At 39.4% G+C, this 27,581-nt stretch overlaps 1 protein-coding gene across 10 annotated transcripts in view; it reads left to right on the top strand.

Annotated features, from left to right (window-relative positions):
• The window catches only part of LOC105473951 (SP100 nuclear antigen), a 132,364-nt gene that overhangs the window by 59,059 nt on the left and 45,724 nt on the right, over positions 1 to 27,581 (top strand). For 9 of the 10 annotated variants that reach the window (XM_071073514.1, XM_071073509.1, XM_011728200.2 and 6 more), the window contains 4 exons: positions 23 to 106; positions 3,315 to 3,431; positions 4,387 to 4,440; positions 25,080 to 25,124. In XM_071073514.1, the coding sequence (XP_070929615.1) occupies positions 23 to 106; positions 3,315 to 3,431; positions 4,387 to 4,440; positions 25,080 to 25,124 (300 nt within the window). The remainder of the gene's footprint in view (positions 1 to 22; positions 107 to 3,314; positions 3,432 to 4,386; positions 4,441 to 25,079; positions 25,125 to 27,581) is intronic. The other variant, XM_071073511.1, reaches the window with a different exon arrangement.

Genomic DNA, 27,581 nt, shown 5'->3' on the forward strand with positions numbered 1-27,581 from the left:
TTTTTTTTTTTTTTTTCTGCAGGTTTCAGCAGCAGTGACTTTTCAGAGCTGAGTAATGGAGAAGAGCTTCAGGAAACCTGCAGCTCATCCCTAAGACGTGGGTCAGGTAAAGAAGATTAGGATGCCAAGACTTGGCCTGCAGAATGTCAGGAATCTGAATTAAAAGCTGCTGTTTCCAGATACTTTTTATTCTGAGCACCTTGACTGCCTTGTATCCAGTTCATCTGGGAACTCCTTTTTGCATTTTAGAAAATGGAAAGAGGCAGGAAATTATGATAAACTCATGTTTAACAGAATGAGTCTCACTGACTAAATGTATGTAATTATATTTTGCTGTTGTCGAAGAAATAAATAGCAAATTTGTGGATCCTTTTTTTAAAAACCTGCTCTCATTCCTGTTAACACTAAGATCTTAGATTTTTACAGTGATAAATGGGTTGACATCAATGTCGTTTGTAATTGTAAAGCCTCCTACTATGTAATTATAGACAGAAATAAAAACTTCAGATCGAACACTCTCAAACGTTAGTATAGTTTTTGGCAGATGTCCTTCATCATGTAATTGGATTATATTGTGTTATTTCAATGTATTTTGGCAAATAAGATCTTATTTTATCATTACAAAATTTTTAAGACATAGTCAGGCTAACTCTTACTATACCCATTTTGGGGTGAGGAAATAGAAGTACAGAAGTATTAGGGCCAAAAAACTAAAGAAACAATAGAAACTAGCAACCCAGGTGTCTCATGGTGGGTGACTGTTGTATATAACAGACAGGAGGATAAGAGCTGTGTCATTTAAGCCAAAGTCCAAAGAAGATGCACAAGGAACTCAGAATATTCACAGGAGACTATACCAGTGCCTGATGCCAGAAAGCTTATTTAGCAACAACTGTGAGCGTGTGTGAGCGTGTGTGTGTGTGTGTGTGTGTGTGTACACATGCATATATTTGTTACATATAACATGTATACATACATAAACACACACGTGTGTGTGTGTGTATATATATATAGGTTAATAATATAATCTTTATGGGGAAGGAAAAATTAAAATCGCAAAGAGACAGAATAGGAATGGAACCAGCTATATAATATACAAAATACCTAGAAAGATAGAAGCAAAATGGATAAACATAGAAATAAAGGAGAACAGAACATCATTGAATGAAACAGAAAAAGCAACACAGGAGACAAGAAAAATCAAAGGGAGATGAGCTCACCTAATCAAAGAGATAGCGACAAAAATGTATAGCAGCAGGGCAATGGGCAGAAAAATGAGAAGTAAGGAGGAGAATGAGGTGTGGTTAGATAGAGTAGGGCTATGAGGTGTACTCATTGATGTAGGTGTATTTTTTTGTCAGTTCATCTAAGCTCTGAAAATAGTTCAGCATGACCACATTGAGACAGGTTCCCTGGTTTCCTGGTCACTGTCTATAGTCTATTATTTCCTTGCTTATCTTCATTGTCCTGTGAATTGAAAGCTCCTCCAATGAATACAAAGAGAGTCAGAAGAGATGCAGCCCATTAGCTTGTGATGGAGAAGCCAATTATGATGTTAATTATTAATTACCTTTGTTTTCCTCCTTGCATGGAGGAAAAGCTCTTTTTTCTTTTCCTTACCTCTCCCCCAAAACATATGCACACACGCATACACACTACACACAAAGACTTGTGCACAGACTCTGGCTGCTTTCAACAGGTTTGAGGGAACCAAAAGAAAAAGAAGAGCTGGGCTCCTGAATGGAGGGAGGAGACACTGGGTGGATAAAGTAAGGAGAAAGAGTGGAGAAAGGTAGGCAAGAGTCACCAAATGGAAAGATGTAAGAGTCAGCTTCAGGTTTTTCTAAGTGGACAAGGAATTCAAATATTCCAGGTTTTGTGGGGGAAGGGGGATAATTTTCAAGATACTTCTCAGAAATTGTACCAGAAACGTGAAAATAAAATTGGTGATTGATTGACAGCCTTGCAAGTTAGAAAGCTCATAAGGAACAGACAAAGGTAATAGAGATGGCTATGTGGTCAGTGTCCAAACTGCAGGCATTTGGTGATGGAAGTAATAACCTGTGAGATAAAGACGAATATAGATGAAGAAAATGGGGATAAACACAAAGATTGAAATTGCAAAAACAGTCAAGATCAAGATAAGGGCCAGGCGCGGTGGCTCACGCCTGTAATCCCAGCACTTTGGGAGGCCGAGGCGGATGGATCACGAGGTCAGGAGATCGAGACCATCCTGGCTAGCACAGTGAAACCCTGTTTCTACTAAAAACACAAAAAATTAACCAGGCATGGTGGTGGGCGCCTGTAGCTACAGGTACTTCGGAGGCTGAGGCAGGAGAATGGCATGAACCTGGGAGATGGGTCTTGCAGTGAACCGAGATTACACCACTGCACTCCAGCCTGGGTGACAGAGTGAGACTCCGTCTCAAAAAAAAAAAGATCGAGATAACATTCAGAGAAACAAAGCTAGAAGAGAGAACAGAAGGAGGAGGTGATAGTAGAAAGAAGTTCACCTCAATAATAAAAATAGATCTAGAAATATAAACAGGAAAACAGGTGGAATGAGATACATACAAAGGGTTATAAATGGAGTGGTGTAAAATATTAGGTACTACGAGAAGTATGTAGAGAAAGAATTAAAAGATGAGAGAAAAATAGAGGTGAGAAGGGGGAAGTGTAAAAGGGAGAGAAAAGAATGATGGAGAAATTGTAGGATCTGAAATGACCATGAGATAAAAGCAATTTTAGCATAAGGCATGATTCATAATAGCAGTAAGTTTTCAGAATAAAGTGTCCCCTTGCCCCTCTGACTCACCCAGATTACAAAAGCCCTCACCCAGGCATTTCATCCACTCCTATGATTTCGGTCACCACCCACAACCTCATGATTCCTACATGTGTATCTCCAGCCAGCCCTGTCTTCTAAACTCTTTATCCAAGTGTCAGAAGGCTCCTGTTGGAGGTCCTGAAGGCCTTAGACTTCACCACTTGAATGTTACTCAAGACCTTCAAAGTCAACACCTCCAAAACTGAGCACATCACCTTTTTCCCTAAAAGCAGCCTTTGCTCCTCCAGTGTTCTCCATCACTGAAACAAACTATTAATTGACCCTTTATGTCAAGATGATATTCTCAGGGTTATTCATGAATAGAAGGGACAAACACAGTGAGAAACCACAAAAGAAAAAGAGATTTCGGAGGTAGAGCCCATCCCTTAATTTAGCTGTGGGGAGTGGGTAGTCACTAATGTTGGGGGAAAGGAGAATCTTGGAGGAGAGTGGGCACAAATAAAAATGTTTACAAATCACAATTTAGGATCAGAGCTACAAGGACCTGAAAATGAGAAGTGTCCCTGTGTCATGTGTTTTCCAAAAGGTGTGCCAAGAAGCCAAGAAGCAAGGACTGAAAATAGTCAAGCATCTGATATGATGGGTAAGGCTACCCTGAGGTCTTGGGATGGAAGTGGCTCAGTGGGTATCACAGACACTGGGTAGGGATGTGGGAAGTGATCAGAGTTGAAGCAAAGCATCAGGCAGTCTCTGGATCACCAGCAGGAAGTGGGCCCACAGGCCTCAAGCTTCAGAATTTCAGAAGTCTGAAATCATAGCCCCCGTTTCTTCCTGCTCTTGACTGTGAGAAGACTGTGACAAAGAACAGGTTTAGTGCATGCCAGAATCCTGTTCTCTGCATTTGCTTAACCTGACCCTTTTGGGAACTGCAGGGAGGCAAGAGATCATTATAAAGTCATATTTAACAGAATGGGCTCTCTTGGTTAGGAGGTAAAAGAAAATACACTGGTAAACATAGCAGTATGTCACTATATTAGCGTATCAATAGTAAAGTGTTGAATTTATAAAGTGAGTTCCACCCTTGTTCTTGAAAAAAAAAAAAACTCGTTCTTCCACTCACAGGTGATAGTGTCACTGTCATAACTTTGGAAAGCCTAAAAAGACAAATAGTCCTGCTACCTGTCAGAAAAAAAAAAAAACTCAGATACCTACTTTTAATCTAAAAATACATAGTTTTGAAAGATATCTTCTTGTCTGTTATTGATTTATATAGTGATTTGCTATTAACTTTTGCAAATAAGATCATATTTAATATTCATAAAAATTTTAAAGTTGAACAAGATAACTGCTGCTATCCCTGTTTCATAAATGAGGAAATTGGTGCATAAAAGTAATGAAGAGCTGTTTCAAAGTCTCAGAGAACTACAGGAAGACCTTAGACATCAATAAAATGTCTGTTTCCTTTGGAAGGAAGACAGATAAATTATACTCAGAATATTGTTATAAACACAAGCCTTCCATGCCATGTGAATTGTCATAAGATTTATAAATTTTACTTATAAATTACAGTTCTCTGACCACTACTTGTCACTTTCTAGATACCATGGATGTTGAAAACAATTCTACTTTGGAAAAACACAGTGGGAAAAGAAGTAAGAATAAATAAGAATTTACTTAATTTGTATATTACAAATGAACTATTTTTTAATGCTAAGGTTTATTATCATTATTTTCTTTTTTCACCTTTTATTATAGATTAAAGGGTACATGTGCAGGTTTGTTACATGGGTAAATTGTGTGATGCTGAGGCTTGGGGTCCCAAAAATCCCATCACCCAGACAGTAAGCATAGTACCCAAGAGATGGTTCTTCAGCCCATGCCACCCTCTCCCCTCCCCCATCTAGTGGTCCCCAGTGTCTCTTGTTCCCATCTTCACATTTATGTGTATTCAGTGTTTAGCTCCCACTTATAAGTAAGAACATGCAGTATTTGGTTTTCTGTTATTGCATTAAGTTGCTTAGGATAATGCCTCCAGCTCCATCCATGTTGCTGCAAAGGGCATGATGTTATTCTTTTTTTTTTTTCAAATTATACTTTAAGTTCTAGGGTACATGTGCACAACGTGCAGGTTTGTTACATATGTATACATGTGCCATGTTGGTGTGCTGCACCCATTAACTCTATCTCCTAATGCTATCCCTCTCCACTCCCTCCACCCCACAACAGGCCCCAGTGTGTGATGTTCCCCTTCCTGTGTCCATTCTTTTTATGGCTGCATAGTATTTCATGGTGTATATGTGTGCCACATTTTGTTTATCGAGTTCACTGTTGATGGGCAGCTAGATTGGTTCTATGTCTTTGTTGTTGTGAATAGCACTATAAGGAACATATGAGTGCATGTATCTTTTTGATAGAACAAATTATTTTCCTTTAGGAATATACCTAAAGGTGGTGGGATTGCTGAGTAGAATGGCATTTCTGTCTGCAGGTCTTTGAGGAGTCTCCACACTGTCTTCCACAGTGGTTGAACTAATTTTACACCCCCACCAACAGTGTATAAGCATTCCTTTTCATCCACAACCTCACCAGCATCTGTAATTTTCTTGATTTTTTAATAATAGCCACTCTGAGTAGTGTGAAATGGTATCTCACTGTGGCTTTGATTTGCATTTATCTGATGATTAGTGATGTTGGGTATTTTTTCATGTTTGTTGACCACTTGTATGCCTTCTTTTAAGAAGTGTCTGTTCATGTCCTTTGCCCATTTTTTAATTGGATTTTTTTGTTTTTTGCTTGTTGATTTGTTTAAGTTCCTTATAGATTCTGGATATCAGATCTTTGTTATATGCACAGTTTGCAAAAATTTTCTCCCATTCTGAAGGCTGTCTGTTTGCTCTTTTGGTAATTTCTTTTGTTGTGCAGAAGCTATTTAGTTTAATTAGGTCCCACTTGTCAATTTTTGTTTTAGTTGCAATTGCTTTTGGAGACTTAGCCATAAATTCTCTGCCAAGGCCTATATCAGGAAGGGTATTTCCTAGGTTTATTCTAGGATTTTCATAGTTTTAGGTCTTATATTTAAATCTTTAATCCATCTTGAGTTAATTTTTGTATAGGATGAGAAGTATGGGTCCAGTTTCATTTTTCTTCATATGTCTAGCCAGTTATTCCAGCATCATTTATTGAATAGACAATCCATTTCCCATTGCTTGTTTTTGTTGAAGATCAGATGGTTGTAGGTGAGCAGGTTTGTTTCTGAGTTCTCTGTTCTGTTCCACTGGTCTATGTGTCTGTTTTTGTACCAGTACCATGCTATTTTGATTTCTGTAGCCTTATAGTATAGTTAGAAGTCAAGCAATGTGATGCCTCTAGCTTTGTTCTTTTTGCTTACAATTGCTTTGTCTATTCAGGCTCTTTTATGGTTCCAACTGAGTTTTAGAATAGATTTTTCTAATTCTGTAAGAATGACACTTTTATTTTGATAAGGATGGTGTTGAATCTGTAAATTGATTTAAACAGTATAGTCATTCAAACTATATTGATTCTTCCAATCCATGAGCATGGAAAAATTTTCTATTTATTTGTGTCATCTCTGATTTATTTCAGCAGTGTTTTGTAGTTCTTCTTGTAGACATCTTTCACCTCCTTGGCTGGATGAATTCCTAGGGATCTCATTTTCTTTGTGGCTGTCGTAAATGGGACTGTGTTCTTCATTTGATTCTCAGCTAGAACGTTTTTAGTGTATAAAGATGCCACTGATTTTTATGCATTGATTTTATATTCTGAAACTTTACTAAATTTGTTTGTCAGTTCCAGGAGCATTTTTTCTACACCTTTCATAAGATAAAACCTGAATGCCTTTTAAGGTAGCAATTTATTTTTTTTTTAATGCTCATGTTGCTTTTTATTCTGTCTTCATCTTGCTTTTTATTCTGATTTTAAAATAGACATTCTTGTGAACATTGGTGTCTATCTTTCCAGAATTTTACTATGCATGTATTAACACATTTTGGAATATAGTTTTATTTATTTAAATGAGTAATTCTGTACATACTTGTCCTTTCTTGCTTTTTAAACTAATATACCTGGACAATAAAAACATATTTAATTGAAATATAAAAAGTCTTATGTCAGGACTGCTTTAATGAGCATGGTTTTCATTTTTAGTGTGGTCAGGAATTTTTCATTTATTATTGATGATTTCTGTTTCTTCTTCGTAGAACTCTTTGTCAGAGAATGCTCTCAGTGTTTGTGTGTGTGTGTGTGTGTGTGTGTGTTTGAGATGGAGTCTTGCACTGTTGCTCGGGCTGGAGTGGAGTGGTGCGATCTCGGCTCACTGCAAGCTCCACCTCCTGGGTTCACGCCATTCTCCTGTCTCAGCCTCCAAAGTAGCTGGGACTACAGGTGCCCACCACCATGCCTGGCTAATTTTTTGTATTTTTAGTAGAGTAGAGGTTTCACCGTGTTAGCCAGGATAGTCTCGATCTCCTGACCTTGTGATCCGCCCGCCTCAGCCTCCCAAAGTGCTGGGATTACAGACGTGAGCCACTGCGCCCGGCCCTCTCAGTGTTTCATGTCATGGTGTTTTTCTTATTATTTTGAATGAATATAGAAATCTTATATGTTACATATATTAAATCTTGGTCATATGCATTGCCAGTATTTTGTCCATTTATTGTTTTTCTTTTAGATTTGTTAAGGGAATCTTTTGTCCTAGAGTAGTTTTAAATTTTTATGTAGTCAAATTTGTCAGCCTTTTTCTAACTGGTTCTTGGGTTCCATATCTTATTTACAACTATTTCTTCCTCAATATTTTAAAAATATTGTTCTATATTTGATTCTAGAAGTTTGATACAACTGATCATTTTTAATGTTTACATATATAATCTACATGGGGATTGCCTTTCTGTGTAACTGAGGTGGGAATTTTAAAAATATTCTCCACATAATGCAAGGTGATTTGAATCACCACTGTGATTACACACACAGTGCCTTTACCTGCCTGTATTCTGTGTTCTTTTGTAATTGAAGGGACTACAGAAGAGAAAGAAGAGCTCAGAGGTAGAACCATCCTGATGCCTCATTGGGGGTGAATTTTAGAATGAGCTCAAGAAGATCTCTCCCAACTCCTTCCCAAGTCCACTGAAAGCTCTGATTAGAAATACATTGAACTGGCTAGGCATAGTGGCTTACGCCTGTAATCCCAGTTTCTCAGGAGGCTGAGGCAGGAGGATCGCTTGAACCCGGGAGGCAGAGGTTGCAGTGAGCCGAGACTGCACCACTGCACCCCAGCTTGGGTGACAGAACAAGACCCTGTCTCAAAAAAAAAAAAAAAAAAAAGCATTGAAGGTTAATTCGGGAAGAACAGAGACTTTTACTCTTTTATTCATGTCTTATGTAATGTTCTTCCACTAAAAAAATTTTTTATACAATTCTGGCATTTTAAAAAAGTTTTATACATTGTATAAATTTATGTATTACTATGAATATCTTTTTTTCTATTACATAATAACTGGAGTGAATTTAAATGAGACAAGATTCTCAAAATCTTTATTTAAAAGGAAACCTGTAGTCAATTTATTACCTACTTGCATATGAGAGAATCAGAATGCCACTGAGTTAATGTAAAATTTTACAAGCATTTATACAGTTTAGGGATCCAGATACCACTTAAAATATTATAGCCAGGCCCAAAAATTATCAAATAAAACAATCAATCAGAATTACAGGTTTCTTTGGAAATTGGTTTCATGAGAAGTGGCAATAATTTTCTATTTTGTGGGATTATTACAAGACCTCTTCAAATAGCTCTCCTAAGGAAAAGTTTATGTTAACATAGAACAGAACAAATCAGTAACGGTTATGAAAAGACACACTTCCATATTTTGCAAGAGAGTAAGACTGATCTTCTTTTGAAATTTCTCAATTTAACACTTTGTCAAATCAGATTCTTTATGTTAGTGTTGTGGTGCAGAATGTTCTCTCTCCTTCCACAACTATGGGTCGAGGGGCCTTTCCTTGCATCTCCTTCAGCAATTTCTTTTGTTAGTAATGAAGTCTTACATGTTTAAAATCTAGTCTGTGGAATTCATTAGTTAGCCTTATAAGAAATGTAAGCCCATGGAGCTCAATGTTACTGGGAAAAATAGAGGTGCCTGAAATGAATTTCACCTAAAAACAGTGAAATAGGATGCATAGAGACTTTTTTTGTTGTTTTTTTGTTTGAGATGGAATCCAGCTCTGTTACCCAGGCCAGAGTGCAGAGGTGCAACCTCGGCTCACTGCAACCCCTGCCTCCTGGGTTCAAGCAATTCTCCCATCTCAGCCTCCTGAGTAGCTACGATTACAGGTGGATGTCCATCACCATACCCGGCTAATTTTTGTATTTTTAGTAGAGATGTGGTTTCACCATATTGGTTAGGCTGTTCTCGAACTCCTGACCTCAGGCGATCCACCCACTTTGACTTTCCAAAGTGCTGGGATTACAGGCGTGAGCCACCGTGCCCGGTCTAGGATGCATATAGATTTTTCTTTTTTTTTTTTTTTTTTTTTTTTTTTTTTGAGACGGAGTCTCGCTCTGTCGCCCAGGCTGGAGTGCAGTGGCCAGGTCTCAGCTCACTGCAAGCTCCGCCTCCCGGGTTCACGCCATTCTCCTGCCTCAGCCTCCGGAGTAGCTGGGACTACAGGCGCCCGCCACCTCGCCCGGCTAGTTTTTTGTATTTTTAGTAGAGACGGGGTTTCACCATGTTAGCCAGGATGGTCTCGATCTCCTGACCTCGTGATCCGCCCGTCTCGGCCTCCCAAAGTGCTGGGATTACAGGCTTGAGCCACCGCGCCCGGCCTAGATTTTTCAACTACAGCTCTCCTATTCTCCATTCTGAATGAGCTCCAGATCCCATATCGTTTTATTTTAAGATTTCCTTTCATCTTGTCTTCACCTAAATATATAAAGTGAAGTCAGTTCAGTATTTAGGTGAGGATGCTGATGGTGTCTTTCTTTTAACACTGCATCTTGTATAATATTTTACAGGCATTGCTACTGTTTATAGGCTAATTATTATTCCCAGCATCATTAAAATACTTTCTGCATTTTATTTTCTTTTATCTCAAAATACGGATGGCCTTTCTTTATACCACTTCCATTTACCAGACCTCATCCTATGGATCTCATCACGCTTTCTTTTTTACTGTTCTACTTATCTATTTCACACTCCGAACCCTCCCACAACCTTTCTTTCCTTGTAAATTAGACCACAGCTGTACTAAAGACTCAGTCTTCCTTCAGGGTGCATGTTTTGGGTTAGGACGTACAAATGGGCTTCAAAACTGTCCATCACTATTGGAGTAAAATAGGAAATCCAGTGAAATGGAAGAAACAGCCAGATTTAAAGGGATCCCCCAACCAAGAGTGTGGAAGGTTTCAGCACAGACGCCAAGATTTTGAGAGATTTTGGCCAAGCCCATGCTCACGGTGAAGACGGTGGAATGTCTTTGGTTGGAGAGGAAGTGACCATAGCTCAGTCTATAGGACATGGCAAGACAATTCACAGTGACCCCCAGTCCCACAGGATAAGGCAGTGTGCTCAGAGCCTGCAATAGTCTTTCTAGAGCATGATTTGGGCATCTTGACCAATGAAGGACAGGATTCATGGCTTACTCTCTGACCTTTTGTCAGACCTCTCCTCAAATGCTGACTTATGAGAAGTCCTTCCTGGTTCTTCTACATAAAATTACACATCCTCCTCCCACACACACTTCTAGCCCCATTCACCACTCCCTGAAGTCCTTATTCTGGTTTACTTTTCCACAAAACACTCTACCACCTTCTGTGTTTGTTTCTTCATTGCTGTCTCCCCACTAGACTGTAAGCTCTATGCCAGCAAGGACTTTGTTTCATTCACAACTGTATCCTCACCATCTAGGATAGTGGGTCGCTTCACAGTAAGTGCCCAATTCATAGTTATTGGATGAGTAATTTGCATGAATAAATTAATTCTAACAGCTTGTGAAAATTTAATCCAAATATATGATTGTACAAAATATGTACTTAGAGCAAGCAAAGAAAAAATATTAAAAATAAAATGATGGGTAAAGAAATGTTGAGAAACTATAAATTAGAAGATCAGGGATTTTCACTGCTTGCTTTTTGTCATAGGTAATCACATAGTAATCAATATTGTCAGCTAATTCAGGTTCTCTGTGGATCTCATTTATGGGGGCCAGACTGCTTTTAGACTACATGCTCTCAGTAGGCAGCTGGGCTTCTCCCTAGGAGGACTATACAGATTGGCCAAGGGTGAATGTCCTGCTGGCTTCACAGGTGAGGCAGGGGGTAGACAGCAGGTGTAGAGAGCAATGGTGAAAGGGGAGGCAAGTCTCCTGCTAGGAGCCTCAGGCCTCAGGCCTGAAAAGATCTGTTCCCAAAGAGCTGGTTCCTCCAGTCAAAGAGATCGAGCTGGTGTGGCTTGTCTGAGAATGGCCTGCAGTGATTGCCTGCTCATGGCCTTTCCGACTGGGAGTTGTTGGCTGCCCTTTGCCTCCTAACACCTGGCAGGTATTGGCATGACCGTGATCAGGTGAGTGAACTGGGAGAAGGTGGTCTCCTTTGGGCCATGTGGATGGATGCATTCTCTTCTCTTGTCTTCTAGAAGACCCCAATCTCCTACTGGCTAAGAGCTCCTTGCTGGTGATGTTGGTGGTAGTGTGGATAGTGGTAGTATTATTGGTGGTATTGGTGCTGGTGGTGGTGGTGGTGGTGGTGGTGGTGGTGGTAGCGGTGGTGGTGGTGGTGGTAGTGGCCCCTTCGTGGTTTCCTCATGTCTACAAATTGGAGTGCCCCAAGGATTGGACCTGAGTGCTTTCCTTGTCTCTATACTCTCTCCCTAGGAATTGCATCCAGTCCTGTTCTTTGAATTTTATCAGTATGTGAATGACTACCAACTATATTTCTCTTCTTTTCTCTCTCCTCAACTGCCAAGTCATAAATTCAACTTCATACTCCAAACTTCTACTTGAAGTCTAACAGGTGTCTTAAATCGGATGTGTCAAACACATTTCTTGATTCTCATTCCCAAACTTGTCATCCTCATCAGTAATCCTCATCTCAGTAAATGGCACTATATTTACTAAGTTTGAGCCAAAAATGTAGAAGATGTGCTTGATTTCCCCCTATCCTAACCCCTCACACTCTCTCCATCATCAAGTTCCAAGACTATATATCAGATTTGTCCATTCTTTATCTCCCCTGCCACTGCCCCGGCCCAAGCCCTATTGTCTTGCATGTGGAATACCGCAGAGTCCTCCTAACTGGTCTCTCAGCTTTCATTCTTGCCCACTAGAATCTATTCTCCATTCAACAGCTGGCCACCCAACTCCTATACCCTTTCAGTGGTTTCCAGTTTAACCTAGAAAACTTTCCAGTTGAACCTAGAAAAAAAAAGTAAACTTCTTGCCATGCCTATGAAGCATTACACAGGCTGTCCCGATCAGCTCTTAAATCTCATCCTTTATGATTCCCCCATCACTTGCTACTCTGGCCTTCCTTGAATAAACCAAGTAGTGTTCAGCCTCAGAACCCTTGCACTTCATATTGACTCTACGTAAGATGCTTTTACCTGGTAGGAATGGTTTCTTCTTATTCATGTTTCAGTTCAAGTGTCTCCTCCATGGAGAGGCCTTACCTGATCTCCGTTTCTTAAAAACTCCCCCAGCTTCTTTGATATCACCTTTTGAACTGTCTTTTCACTTGATTGTAAGTTTTTGATGTACAGAATATTTTATCCTTGTGTAATTGGTCTGTATTATCATTTCTGATTATGTTTTCTAATCTTGTTTAAGAAATCTTGGCCTAATCTCAGGTTACCAAGATATTTTCATACTTTTCTTACTTCATTGAACATCTTGACCAATAAAGTCAGATCCAGTGAATAAATACTCTCACTTCCATTCCTAAGATGGGCAGCCTGAGGACCATTATAGTTCTTCAGAGAGTCCCCAGTAAGAGTGAGGCTCAGTTGACCACACTGGTGACCAGCCCAATTGGCTTCCCTTCTCACCCTTTCCCTCTTCCTAGTTCCTCACTCCTAATCCTTGTGATTACTTCAAAAATAAACCTACTGAAAACAAAACCCTATCTCAAGATTTGCTTTTGGGAATATTAGGTGGAGACATTCTTATTTCTTTTCTCATTTGGATATTTAATTCTTTTGGAATTGATTTTTTTTAGTGTGGCATAATGTAAGGGTCTGATTTTTTCCAACATGGATAACCAATTGTCCTAGCTTCTCCACTGATGTGTAATGTCACACATAGCATGTCACACATAGCATGCATCAAGCTGTCATTTACATATATATTTGTATATGTAAATGGCAGCTTGATGCTAGAAAGCCCAGAAACATATATACATATATATATGTATCCATTGCCCTATCTATTCTGCATCAATATATATCACACTCTACTAAGTACTATAATTTTATAACATATTAATATCAGGTAGGATAAGTTCTCTCAACATTTTTCTCTTTCAAAATTGTCTTGGCTGTTATAGCCATTTTATCATTCTTATAACTTTTAATATCATTTTGTCAACCCTTGAAAACCCTGTTGTATTTTTATTGAAATTGCATAGAATAAATGTGGAGAGAACTGACGTCTCTAAAATATAAACCATTTCTATTCACGAACATAGAGATATCTCACTATTTGTTCTTTCCTTTTTTGACCCTTTATTCATTTATTCAGCAAATCCTTATTTCCAGTGCTGCTCGATAGGGATAAAGAAGTGCGAAAAATCTCATCAAGCTTACATTCAACTTAGGGTATACAGACAATACACAAATAAGTGCATAATATTTCAGATAGTGACAACGTTATAAAGAAAAATAAAGAATAATGGAGTTGTAGAGTGACAGAAATGTGCCACTTTATGTAGGGTGTTCAAGGAGAGCCTTGCTAACAAGCTGCATGTAACTGAAAATCTAAATGCAATGAGGGACTAAGCCATGGAGCTGAGGCAGAGAAAACCTCAGTTGCAAAGGCCTGAGAGAGAACTATACATGGTCCTTTAGGGAATGGCAAGGAGGCCACTGGCTGGAGAGGTAGAGAGGGGTTGGGTGGAAAGTGGTTTCTCAGAGGTATATAGAACTTATAGGCCATGGCAAAGACTTTGAATTCTTAAGTAAGAGGAGACATCAGAGAGTTTTGAGCTGGGGAATATAATCTGAATTATGTTTTGAGGACATGCTCTGGATTCTACATGGATAATAGACTTTAGGAGGGCAAGAATGGGACAGGAGTAAGGAGGCTGTTGCAATGATCTCAGAAGGGTGACGGTGAGTTGGACTAAGTTGGTAGCAGTGGAAGCATTCAAAAGTGGGTAGATTCTGAAAATACAGATATGTGTGTGTATGTATTCATATACACATATACAGTCAATTCTCATTATTCCTGGTAGTTCTATTCTATAAAGTCACCATGAACACAGACTTAGCAAATATTGGACCATTGCTTCTAGTAGAAATACAGAATAAGGTTTTTGGAAGCCTCTAGTCATATTTTCATCAACTGATCAATACATAACCTTGTTTTATATATGTTTCTGTATAAAGACACCTTATGTAATATCACATTGATTCATTACTATTGAAGTCATATCCAATAGCACTATAACTCATGCCTGAACAAAGTTTATCTAACACATGTACTTTCTCTCCGGCGTCACAGCCTTCTTGTACTTAGGAACACTAGACAACTCTTCAGCATTACACTTGGGTGTCACTTAATATCGTGAAATTACCAACAAAAAGCACAAAAACACACACAAAAAAGTGGCACTAAATAGATCACAAACGGACTCTTGTTTACAGTGTGAAAGCTGAAACAAGAAGGCAAAGCATCACCTTGTTTGACCTCAGCTAAGAGCATGCATAGGTGACTCAAATAATTTGCCACACTGCATGTCTGCCAATGACCAGGGAAGTGCCATGAGTATTGATTTGAGGGTTCACATAAATATGAACTAATAGACAAATTTGCAGATATGGAATCTGCAAATAATGAAGATTGTGTGTCAATTAGCTTTACTCCACTTTTTAAAAATCGATTGGTGGGATTGTGTTAAATTTATAAATAGACATAGGGAGAACTCCCATCTTTATGATGCTGGACTGCCTCTCCAAGAACACGCCATGATGATCCATTTGTTCAAGAGTCCTCTGGGCCTTCAGTGGAGCTTTTATATTTATTTCCTGCATGTGGGTGGGTGATGCAGACTTTCTTTACGTTTAGTCTGAGCTTTGGTGGCAGTGTGCTTTCGCTGCTATTATAAATTAGGTCTTCCCTTGCATTATATCTTTTAACTGGTTTTTACTCCCATATAGGAAAGCTACTCATTTGTATATCTTAATTTTGAAACTTGCTAACTTTTCCTATTATGATAGTATATTTTTAATTGCTTCTCTTGGGTTTTCCAGGTATATAATCATATAATCTGCTTTACTTTTTTGTACTTTTCTGAGGCAGATGTTTAATTCAACTGGTGTCTTTTTTTTCCCCCACTGGTTCATTATTTAAGGCTATTTATTGGTTTGGTTTGGTTGTTTTTAGAGATAGAGATCCTGGTCTGTCACTCAGGCTGGAGTGCAGTGGTGTAATCATAGCTCACTACAGCCTTGAACTCCTCAGCTTAAGTGATCTTCCCGCTTCAACCTCCCAAGTAGCTGGGTTACAGGCACGTGGCATCAGGTCTCACTATTTTATTTTATTTTATTTTATCTTATTTTATTTTATTTTAGAGATGGGGTATCACTATGTTGCCTAGGCTAGTCTTGAACTCCTGGCCTCAAATGATACACCCATCTTAGCCTCCCAAGTAGCTGGAGGACAGGCATGAGCTAGCATGCCCAGCTGAGACTTTTCCCCTCCCTTTGGGCACTGTATTAACAATCTTCCATAGCTTCTCATAGGCAATGTTTTTTATTATTGTTATTTGCTAAATAGCCCGCAATTTGGATTTGTATTTCCTCTTTGACACAGTTATTTAAGAGAGGGTGGGGAAAATGTGTATACTCTATTTTCTGGCTATGGAGTTCAACATGTATCAATCATATTGATCCTGTTAAACAAATCACTTGGGTCTTCCATCCTTTTCTATTTTCTACACTGATCTCTTATGGGCTAAAAGAAGCAAAAATAAAGTCTTCTATCAATAGTGTGTTTCTACCCATTTCTTATTGCATCTCCTATAATTTCTACTTTCTTAAAACTTTTTGGTCTGAATTACATGGTCCCTGATTTCTTTTACTGATGTATACTGAATATATGTTTGCCTATATATTTATTTTCAATGTTTTATATGTTTTTAAATGAGTCTTTCATGCATGATAAAATCTTGGTTTTTACTTTGTAGTTAAATGTCTCAAAATTTCTTTTTTAAATAAGTGAGTTAACCCCATTTACTTTTATTGATAGAACCAAGGTGTTTGATTTTGTTTTAGTCACATTGGTTTATATTATATATTCTAGGGATTTGGATTTTTTTTAAGTCAACACTCTGCATTCTGTCTTCTATGCATTTTATGTGCATGTGTGTACTTCCGATACTAAGGAATATTTGCACTTTTCTTCTAGTGGTTACAACTAACTAGTGGCTACCTAGCTGAGACTATCTGTATTAGTCTATTCTCACACTGTTATAAAGAACTACCTGAGACTGGGTAATTTATTTTAATAAAGAGATTTAATTGACTCACAGTTCCACACAGCTGGGAGGCCTCAGGAAACTTAGAATCACAGCAGAAGGTGAAGGGGAAGCAAGCACATCTTACCATGGCAACCCAGGAGAGAGGGTGAGCTAAAGGGAAGTGCTACAGTTTTTTTTTTGTTTGTTGGTTGGTTGTTTTTGTTTTGTTTTGTTTTGTTTTGTTTTTTGAGACAGAGTCTCGCTCTGTCACAGGCTGGAGTGCAGTGGCGCTATCGCGGCTCACTGCAAGCTCTGCCTCCCGGGTCCACGCCATTCTCCTGCCTCAGCTTCCCGAGTAGCTGGGACTACAGGCGTGCACCACCATGCCCGGCTCATTTTTTGTAGTTTTAGTAGAGACAAGGTTTCACCGTGTTAGCCAAGATGATCTCGATCTCCTGACCTCGTGATCCGCCCACTCAGCCTCCCAAAGTGCTGGGATTACAGGCGTTTTTGTTTGTTTGTTTGTTTGTTTGTTTTTTAAGTTCTGGGGTACATGTGTGGAATGTGCAGGTTTGTTACATAGGTATACATGTGTCATGGCGGTTTGCTGTACTTATTGACCGGTCCTCTAAGTTCGCTCCCCTCACCTCCCACCCCACAACAGGCCCTAGTGTGTTCCTCTCCCTGTGTCCATGTGTTCTCATTGTTCAACTCCCACTTGTGAGTGCGAACATACAGTGTTTGGTTTTCTGTTCCTGGTCAGTTTGCTAAGGATGATTGCTTCCAGCTTCATCCATGTCCCTGCAAAGCACATGATCTCATTCCTTTTTATGGCTGCATAGTATTCCATGGTGTATATGTACCACATTTTCTTTATCCAGTCTATCATTGATGGGCATCTGGTTTGGATCCATGGCTATGCTATTGCAAATAGTGCTGCAATAAACATACGTGTGCATGTCTTTATAGTAGGATGATTTATATTCCTTTGGGTATATACCCAGTAATGGGATTGCTAGGTCAAATGGTATTTCTGGTTCCAGATCCTTGAGGAATCGCCATACTGTCTTCCACAATGGTTGAACTAATTTACATTCCCACCAACAGTGTAAAAGTGTTCCTATTTATTCACAACCTCACCAGCAGCTGTTGTTTCTTGACTTTTTAATAATTACCATTCTTACTGGTGTGAGATGGCAACTCATTGTGGTTTTGATTTGCATTTCTCTAATTTTAGGTTCAGTGGTGTTGAGCATATTTTCATATGTTTGTTGGCCACATAAATGTCTTCTTTTGAGAAATGTCTTTTCATATCCTTTGCCCACTTTTTCATGGCGGTGTTTGTTTTTTTCTTGTAAATTTGTTTAAGCTCCTTGTAAATTCTAGATATTAGACCTTTGTCAGATGGATAGATTGCAAAAATTTTCTTACATTCTGTAGACTGCCTGTTCGTTCTGATGATCGTTTCTTTTGCTGTGCAGAAGCTCTTTAGTTTAATTAGATCCCATTTGTCAATTGTGGTTTTTGTTGCAATTGCTTTGGGCGTTTTCGTCCTGAAGACTTTGCCCATGCCTGTATCCTCAATGTTTTGCCTATGTTTTCTTCTAGGGTTTTTATGACTTTGGGTTATACATTTTAAGTCTTTAATCCATCCTGAGTTAATTTTTGTATAAGGCATAAGGAAAGGGTCCAGTTTCAGTTTTCTACATATGGCTAGCCAGTTTTCCCAGCACCATTTATCAAATAGGAGATCCCTTCCCCATTACTTGTCTTTGTCAGGTTTGTCAAAGATCAGATGATTATAGATGTGTAGTGTTATTTCTGAGGTCTCTGTTCTGTTCCATTGGTCTATGTGTCTGTTTTGGTACCAGTACCTTGGTGTTTTGGTTACTGTAGCCCTGTAGTATAATTTGAAGTCAGCTAGGGTGATGCCTCCAGCTTTGTTCTTTTTGCTTAGGATTGTCTTGGCTGTACGGGGTCTTCCTTGATTCCATATGAAATTCAAAGTAGACTTTTCTAATTCTGTGAAGAATGTCAATGGTAGTTTGATGGGAATGGCATTTAATCTATAAATTACTTTGGGCAGTATGGTCATTTTCATTATATTGATTCTTCCTATCCATGAGGTTGGAATGTTTTTTCGTTTGTTTGTGTCCTCTTTTATTTCCTTGAGCAGTGGTTTGTAGTTCTCCTTGAAGAGGTCCTTCACATCCTTTGTTAGCTATATTCCTAGGTATTTTATTCTTTTTGTAGTGATTGTGAATGGGAGTTCATTCATGATTTGGCTCTCTGCTTGCCTATTGATGGCGTAAAGGAATGCTTGTGATTTTTGCACGTTGATTTTGTATCCTGAGATTTTGCTGACATTCCTTATCAGTTTAAGGAATTTTGAGGCTCAGATGATGGGGTTTTCTGAATATGAAGTCATGTCATCTGCAAGTATAGACAATCTGACTTCCTCTCTCCCTATTTGAATACTCTTTATTTCTTTCTCTTGCCAGAACTTCCAATACTATGTTGAATGGGAGTGGTGAGAGGAGGGCATCCTTGTCCTGGGCCGGTTTTCAAAGGGAATGTTTCCAGCTTTTGCCCATTCAGTATGATATTGGCTGTGGGTTTGTCATAAATAGCTCTTTTTATTTGGAGGTATGTCTCATCAATACCTAGTGTATTGAGAGTTTTTTGGTTTGTTTGTTTGGGTTTTTGTTGTTGTTGTTTGAGACGGAGTCTCACTCTGTTGCCCAGACTGGAGTGCAGTGGCATGATCTCAGCTCACTGCAGTCTCCACCTCCCAGGTTCACACCATTCTCCCACCTCAGCCTCCCAAGTAGCTGGGACTACAGGCACCCGCCATCACGCCTGGCTCATTTTTTGTATTTTTAGTAGAGACAGTGTTTCACCATGTTAGCCAGGATGGTCTCAATCTCCTGACCTCATGATCTACCTGCCTTGGCCTCCCAAAGTGCTGGGATTACAGGTGTGAGCCACCACGCCTGGCCAAGGGTTTTTAACAGGAAGGGATGTTGAATTTTTTCAAAGACCTTTTCTGCATCTATTGAGATAATCATGTGGTTTTTGTCTTTGGTTCTGTTTATGTGATGGATTGCATTTATTGATCTACATATGTTGAACCAGCCTTGCATCCCAGGGATGAAGCCGACTTGATCATGATGGATAAGTTTTTTAATGTGCTGCTGGATTCAGTTTGACAGTATTTTATTGAGAATTCTTGCATCAATGTTCATCAGGGATATTGGATGGAAGTTTCCTTTTTTTATTGTGTCTCTGCCAGGTTTTGGTATCAGGATGATGCTGGCTTCATAAAATGAGTTAGGGAGGAGTCACTCATTTTCAATTGCTTGGAATAGTTTCAGAAGAAAAGGTACCAGCTACTCTTTGTACATCTGGTAGAATTCAGCTGTGAATCAGTCTGGTCCTGGGCTTTATTTGGTTGGTGGACTGTTAATTACTGCCTCAATTTCAGAACTTGTTATTGGTCTATTCAGGGATTCAATTTCTTCCTGGTTTAGTCTTGGGAGGGTGTATGTTTCCAGGAATTTATCTGTTTCTTCTAGATTTTCTAGTTTGTGTAGAGGTGTTTGTAGTATTCTCTGATGGTAGTTTGTACTTCTGTGAGGTCAGTGGTGATATCCCCTTTATCATTTTTTATTGTGTCTATTTGATTCTTCTCTCTTTTCTTCTTTATTAGCCTATCTAGCAGTCTATCTATTTTGGGAATTTTTTCAAATAACCAGCTCCTGGTTTTTTGGATTAGTTTGCTCTTGTCTCTCTGGCTCTTTTAATTGTGATATTAGGGTATTGATTTTAGATCTTTCTAGCTTTCCGATGTGGGCATTTAGTGCTATAAATTTCCCTCTTAATATTGCTTTAGCTGTGTCCCAGAGATTTTGGCACACTGTCTTTTTGTTCTCATTAATTTCAAAGAACTTCCTGATTTCTGCCTTAATTTCTTTATTTACTCAGGAGTCATTGAGGAGCAGGTTGTTCAATTTCCATGTAATTGAGTGGTTTTGAGTGAGTTTCTTAGTCCTGAGTTCTAATTTGATTGTGCTGTGGTCTGAGAGACTGTCTGTTACAATTTCAGTTCTTTGCACTTGCTGAGGAGTGTTTTACTTCCAATTATGTGGTTGATTTTAGAATAAGTACCATGTGACACTGAAAAGAATATATATTCTGTTGATTTAGGGTGGAGAGTTCTGTAGATGTCTATTAGGTCCACTTGATCCACAACTGAGTTCAAGTCCTGAATATCCTTAATTTTCTGTCTCATTGATCTGTCTAATATTGACAGTGGGGTGTTACAGTCTCCCACTATTATTATGTGGGAGTCTAAGGACTTGTTTTATGAATCTGGGTGCTCCCGTATTGGGTGCATATATATTTAGAATAGTTAGCTCTTCTTGTTGAATTTTTCCCTTTACCATTATGTAATGCCCTTCTTTGTCTTTTTTGATCTTTGTTGGTTTAAAGTCTGTTTTGTCAGAGACTAAGATTGCAACATCTGCTTTTTTTTTTTTCTTTCTATTTGCTTGGTAAATTTTCCTCCATTCCCTTATTTTGAGCCTATGCATGTCTTTGCAGGTGAGATGGGTCTCCTGAATACAGCACACCAATGGGTCTTGACTCTTTATCCAATTTGCCAGTCTGTGTCTTTTAATTGGGGCATTTAGCCCATTTACATTTAAGGTTAGTATTGTTATGCATGAATTTGATCTTGTCATCAAGATGCTATCTGGTTATTTTGCACACTAGTTGATGCAGATTTTTCATAGTGTCATTGGTCTTTATATTTTAGTGTGTTTTGCAGCGGCTGGTACTGGCTTTTTCTTTATTTATTTAGCACATCTTTCAGGAACTCTTGCAAGGCAGGCCTAGTAGTAACAAAATCCCTCAGCATTTGCTTGTCTGAAAAGGATTTTATTTCTCCTTCACTTATGGAGCTTAGTTTGGCTGGATATGAAATTCTGTATTGAAAATTCTTTTCTTTAAGAATAATGAATATTGGCACCCCATCTCTTCTGGCTTGTAGAGTTTCTGTTGAGAGGTCTACTGTTTAGTCTGATGGGCTTCCCTTTGTAGGTGACCTGGCCTTTCTCTCTGGTCTTTCCTTCATTTGGACCTTGGAGAATCTGATGATCATGTGTCTTGGAATTGACCTTCTCGTGGAGTATCTAGGTGGTGTTCTCTGTATTTCCTGAATTTGCATGTTGGCCTGCCTTGCTAGGTTGGGGAAGTTCTCCTAGATAATATCCTGAAGTATGTTTTCCAGCTTGTTTCCATTTTTCCCATCTCTTTCAGGTACTCCAATCAATCGTAGGTTTGGTCTTTTTATAAAGTCCCATATTTCTTGGAGGCTTTATTCAATGAAGCACAATGACTGTCCCTTGGTGTAGGAGGTGTGCTTTGCTGGGGGGAAACCAAGTTGTCTGGGCTGCCTGGATTCCTCAGAACTACCAGGAGGAAAGGCTAAGTCTGCTGGTTCATGGAGACTGTGGCCTTTTCTCTATGGGCTCAGGCCCAAGGAGATATGGGTCTGTCCCTGAGCCTCTGGCTGGAGTTATTGGAGTTCCTGCAGGGAAGCCCCATCCAGTGAGGAAGGATGAGTCAGGGTCAGGCCTGAAGAGGCACTCTGGCTGCAGTAGGCCACAGCCAGCGTGTTGGGCTTTGGGGGACACATCTTGGGACCAAGCCGTCCAGTCTCCCTTGCTCCAGCTGAGGAAAAGCATGGCCTGGAGCTGTGGAGATGGATGCCACCCTTCCCCTGCCAAGGGAACTTAGCGTTTTAGGCAGTTGTGAGTTTCAGTGCTGGCTGCTGAAGTGCCACATTTTTAAACCACCAGATCTTGTGAGAACTCACTATCATAAGATCAGCAAGGGGAAAATCTGCCCCTGTGATCCAATCACCTTCCACCAGGCCCCTCCCCCAACACATGGGGATTACAATTCGACATGAGGTTTGGAGACACAGAGCCAGACCATATCATTATACTTTCAGCCTTCCTTGCAGTTCACTGTGACCACGTCATTAGGTTCTAGCCAACGGCATATGAGCAGAAGATATGTGAGCCACCTCTGAGTCTTTCCCTTGAAATAAATGAATGGGTAAGCAGCCCACACTCATTTCGTATTTTCTCAGTGGTTAGGAGCGTATACTTCCAATTTAAAGAAGGTTTGCATTTTGTTCTAGTGATTACTTTTAGGATTACCTTTATATGATTCCTTTGGTGCTCTATTTTAGACAGTACCCTTTAGTTTCCCACCCAGAAGACTTATAAAATCAGCCTGTGTGCCATTCCATTGTCCAGTTTTTTTCCTCTCCCACCCAATTTTAGGCCATGACATCACCATGTTTACCTTTCAGCCATTAACCTTGCATTACATCAACACAATACCTTTGGACTCCTACCTTTAAAATAAACAAAGAACTTGCTCTACAGCCTATTTTTGCTTTCTCCTCCCTGTTTTTTGTTTGTTTGTTTGTTTTGTTTTGTTTTGTTTGAGACAGGGTCTCACTCTGTCACCCATGCTAGAGGGCAGTGGTGCAATATTAGCTGCAACCTCTAACTCCTGGGCTCCAGTGATCCTCTTACCTCAGCCTCCTGAGTAGTTAGGACTGCAGGTATGCACCACCATAGCTTGCTAATGCTTTCAAATTTTTTGTAGAGACGAGGTCTTGCTAGGTTGCCCAAGCTGGTCTCAAACTTCTGGCTTCAAGTGATCTTTCCACCTATGCTTCCCAAAGTGCTGGGATTACAGGCATGAGCCACTGCACCTAACCCTTCTCCTCATATTTTTTGTTATTATACTATTTCTATATTGTCAGAGCATATGCACTTCATATTCTCATCTGTCACCCTACTGCCCACTTTTATTTTGATCCTTTTGCCAGAATTTTCAGCTCTACCTTAGTTTGCTGAAGTAATGAGGACTCAGAAACTACATTCCAAGAATTTTTCTGTTCAAATTTGTTTGTGTTATTTATACCTGAAAAATAGTTTGCTCATTCTTTATTTCTAGAAATATCTTACAGATTTTTCTCCACTTTCCTGTGGCATTAAATGTTGCTGTGGAAAATTTTGTGGCCAATAAGTCTCCCTTGAAAATAACTTTTTGCCTACACTGCCCATTCAATTATTTCTTTATCTTTAAAGTCCAATAAATGTGTTGAAAATATATCTCAGTGTTGGCTATTTTGGGTCAATTTCTCTGTGACAGGGTGAAGAGATAGGTACTTTTGATGTAAACATTTCAATTTACATTATAATTGCACAAACTTTTTTCGTTAAGTATTTCTTCTATTATTTTGATTTTCTGCTTTGGGAACTCCAATAATTTGTTCACTTACATTGATTATTTTCTCTCTAATTTTTATTTTATGTTATTTTATTTTTGAAAGAGTGTCTCACTCTGTCACCCGGGCTGGAGTGCAGTGGAGTCATCTCAGATCACTGCAACCTCTGCCTCCCAGGTTCAAGTGATTCTCCTGCCTCAGCCTTCCAAGTAGCTGGGACTACAGGCATGTGCTGCCATGCCAGCTAATTTTTTTATTTGTAGGAGAGACGGGGTTTCGCCATGTTGGCCAGGCTGGTCTCAAACTCCTGAGCTCAGGTGATCCACCTGCCTCAGCCTCCCAAAGTGCTAAGATTACAGGGGTGAGCCACTGCACCCAGCTTGATTTCTAATTTGTTTAATCATTCTTAAAATTTCTTGTTTCCTTTTCCTATTTCTGTAATATATGTCCTTCACTTTAATTTCTGAAATGCCTCATCTCCTTTATTTTTCTTCTAAATTTATCTTCATTTCTCTGATTTTTTTTCTACTTATTTCTTAAGTTCTGGCTATTATAAACACAATTACAGCCTTAGCTATTCAAAGCATGCCTCTGAATTCCATGAAGTGTACTTCACTGGTAATTTCTTTCTTTTTTTATTTTATTTATTTATTTATTGAGACTGAGTCTTACTCTAACGCCTAGACTGAAGTGCAGTGGCACAATCACAGTTCACTGCAATCTCCTCCTTCCAGGTTCAAGCAATTGTCCTGCCTCAGCCTCCCAAGTAGCTGGGGCTACAGGTGCATGACACCACTCCAGGCTAATTTTTGTATTTTTAGTAGAGGTAGGATTTTGCCATGTTGGTCAGGCTGGTCTCAAACTCCTGGCCTACAAGTGATCCACCCACCTTGGCCTCCCAAAGTGCTGGGATTCCAGGCACAAGCCACTGTGCCCAGCCATCACTGGTGATTTCTTAGACCTACTATTGTTTGACCCTCCTGGTACTCTTCTGCTGCTCCTGTCACCTCCTGCTTGATTTCAGCTACTTTAAAATCTTTCTTTATTGTGAATGATAAGACCACATATGGATATGTACAAGCATAGTGTAAATGACTAACACTGTGTGAAAACAGGTTGCTTTGTGGTTATTGGTTTCTCTGTGACAACAACCAAGATGGGATGTTGGTAGCCGAGGACTTAGCCCCACAAAAGTGGAAGGAAAACAAAATTAAATACTTGGAAACTATTGACATAAAAAGTGTGCAAATCTTTGTTTACAGTTATAGAGGATTATTTTCTTTCTTTTCTGTGTGCAGGAAAAAAGAGAAAACATATACTTAAAGTAAATGGTCTCCAAAGAGGTAAGAAGAAATGTGGGAATTTACTCCTTTGAACTCGCTGTGGTCCTGTTCTTCCTGCCAGACTCCATCCTTGCTGCAGCCTCAAAATCTCCTATGGGCCGTGGTAGCTTGAGACCCAATGGATTATTTAGAGTACCAGCTAAGTCATTGTAACAAACAGATCCCAAAATACAGTGGCTTAAAACAAATAATCTAAGAGCCCAGAAGTGGTAGGCAGTCTGCCTTCCTTGACATGAGGTTTCCAACAGTGGGTCCACAAGAGCTGATCTGGTTGACATTGTCTCCCAACCAGTGGGAAAGAAAAAAAAACTGACAAAAGAACCAGCCATTTGTTTATTTTAATAGAATGACTCAAAAGTCTTCTGCCAACATCCCATTGGCCAAAACTTGGTTACATGGCCAGAGCTAGCTGCAAAGTGAGGCTGAGAAATGTAACGCTGGCCAGGCAGTCTTTGGTTCAGCTGTAAGTCTATTCTTATGGAAGAAGGAATGATTATGGGTGACAAATAGCAATATGCCTACTTGCCCTTCATGTTTGCCTCCAAAGTCACTGATTCCCTTAAATAAAGAGGAAAACTCAGACTCTGCATTGATTCAGATCCAGCCTTTTTGTCACCTGAGACTCTTTGGCAAGCACAGGAGCCGGAAGCTGAGAGGCATTACAGAGCTATGTGGGCAGAGACATGCCAGTCCTGATTAGGAAATGAGGCAACAGGAGGAAGTGTTAGAAAGGTGTGTTGTAACTAATACAGTCCGGGACAGAACATGAAGAAATAGACAGAGATAACTTGAATCAATTACATGGAAGCCAGAGTACTGGTGCCACATCAGATTGAAGCCTGAGAAACACGGGGTTATTTTATTTTATTTATTTATTTATTTTCTTTTTTGAGATGGAGTCTTCCTCTGTCACCCAGGCTGGAGTACAGTGCTACAATCTCAGCTCACTGCAACCTCCGCCTCCCAGGTTCAAGCAGTTCTCCTGCCTCAGCCTCCCAAGTAGCTGGGATTACAGGCTAATTTTTGTATTTTTAGTAAAGACAGGGTTTTGCCATGTTGGCCAGACTGGTCTTGAACTCCTGATCTCAGGTGATCCACCTGCCTCGGCCTCCCAAAATGCTGGGATTACAGGCAGTGAACCAAACTCAATCAGAGCATATGCCACACTGGGCACTTGAAGATAAAAAAGATGTGACACTCCATTCTCTTCATCAGATCTTGTGGATTTTATGTTTATTGCATTCCTCCTTTTCTTCCTCTTCTTTGTCTCTCCTTTATTTCCTTTCCTCTCCCATTCTACTTATGTTTCTCTTGCATACCTTATTTAATTTTTTTGTTTTACATCTTGTAAAATATTTCTGGCAAGTTGATATGGCACTGTAGAGATGGCAGCACTTTTTCCTCTAGAGCTAAAGCATATTTGGATATATTTTTTCCCATGATTTCTAATTATTTCTGTCACTCATACACATATATACATATGTTTATATATGATATAACTATTTTCAAATATAACTTTAAATATAACTCTACTATAAGTAAGTATATACATGTAATATTTCCAGCATCTCTGTCATTTTTATTTCTATACCTATCTGTCATCTTGGTTATATTCTAGTTTGTACTTACCCAGGTCTGAGATGTTTCTTCCTTCATGTTTTTACTGGTTTCTATGGAAGCCTCCCTACCTTAACTATTTTATTAAAATACTTGGATTTGTTAAGTCTAAGCAGAAATCACATTTATTCCTTCTACTTACTTTTCAAACCTGTTCTCTCAAATAGTTATTTTCTTGCCCATGAATGAAGTCTTAGGTAAGCCCTAGAACTATGCTAGTCCCTTTTAGCAGTAATATCTCATTTAATATTTAAAAGCCTGAGCTGATATAATATTAAAACTGGAAACCATGTGGTAGGGAAGCTGGGTGAAGTCAGCATTTCCTTTCATCCACACTTCCTCTCCACCTCCACTGAGTGTCTATTGCTTTCAACTAATTTGGGTCTAGGAGGAGGGGGAGAAAGAAGTGGACAGGAGCAGGAATGGCCCTCATACTATATAGCTTGGTGCAAAAGTAATTGTGGGTTTTGCCTTAAAAAAAAAAAAAAAGGAATAGCAAAAACTGCAATTACTTTTGCACCAACCTTACAGATTTTTGTGTCTCCGAGATATTGGTGGATGCATGAGCCATATTCATTTGTGAGTTCTTCAGAGACACTCAACTTAGAGAGAACCTCTCAACTGAAGTTCCCCTAATTCAGGAACTTCAACTGGCCGCTTACCAATTCCCTCAGTCTCCCAGCTCTGGGAGGTCCACACGACACTCCTGCTGGGGTCAACTCATCCACCCAAGTGATTCTCCCAGACAGAATATCTCTCAAGAAGAACTAAGTGAGCTCCTCCTTTCCCCAGGGAGACCTATAGGAATTATGACTCTTCAGACCCTCTCGACATTCTAGG

The sequence above is a fragment of the Macaca nemestrina genome, chromosome 11, assembly GCF_043159975.1.
Source record: "Macaca nemestrina isolate mMacNem1 chromosome 11, mMacNem.hap1, whole genome shotgun sequence".
In the NCBI taxonomy this organism is placed as follows: domain Eukaryota; kingdom Metazoa; phylum Chordata; class Mammalia; order Primates; family Cercopithecidae; genus Macaca; species Macaca nemestrina.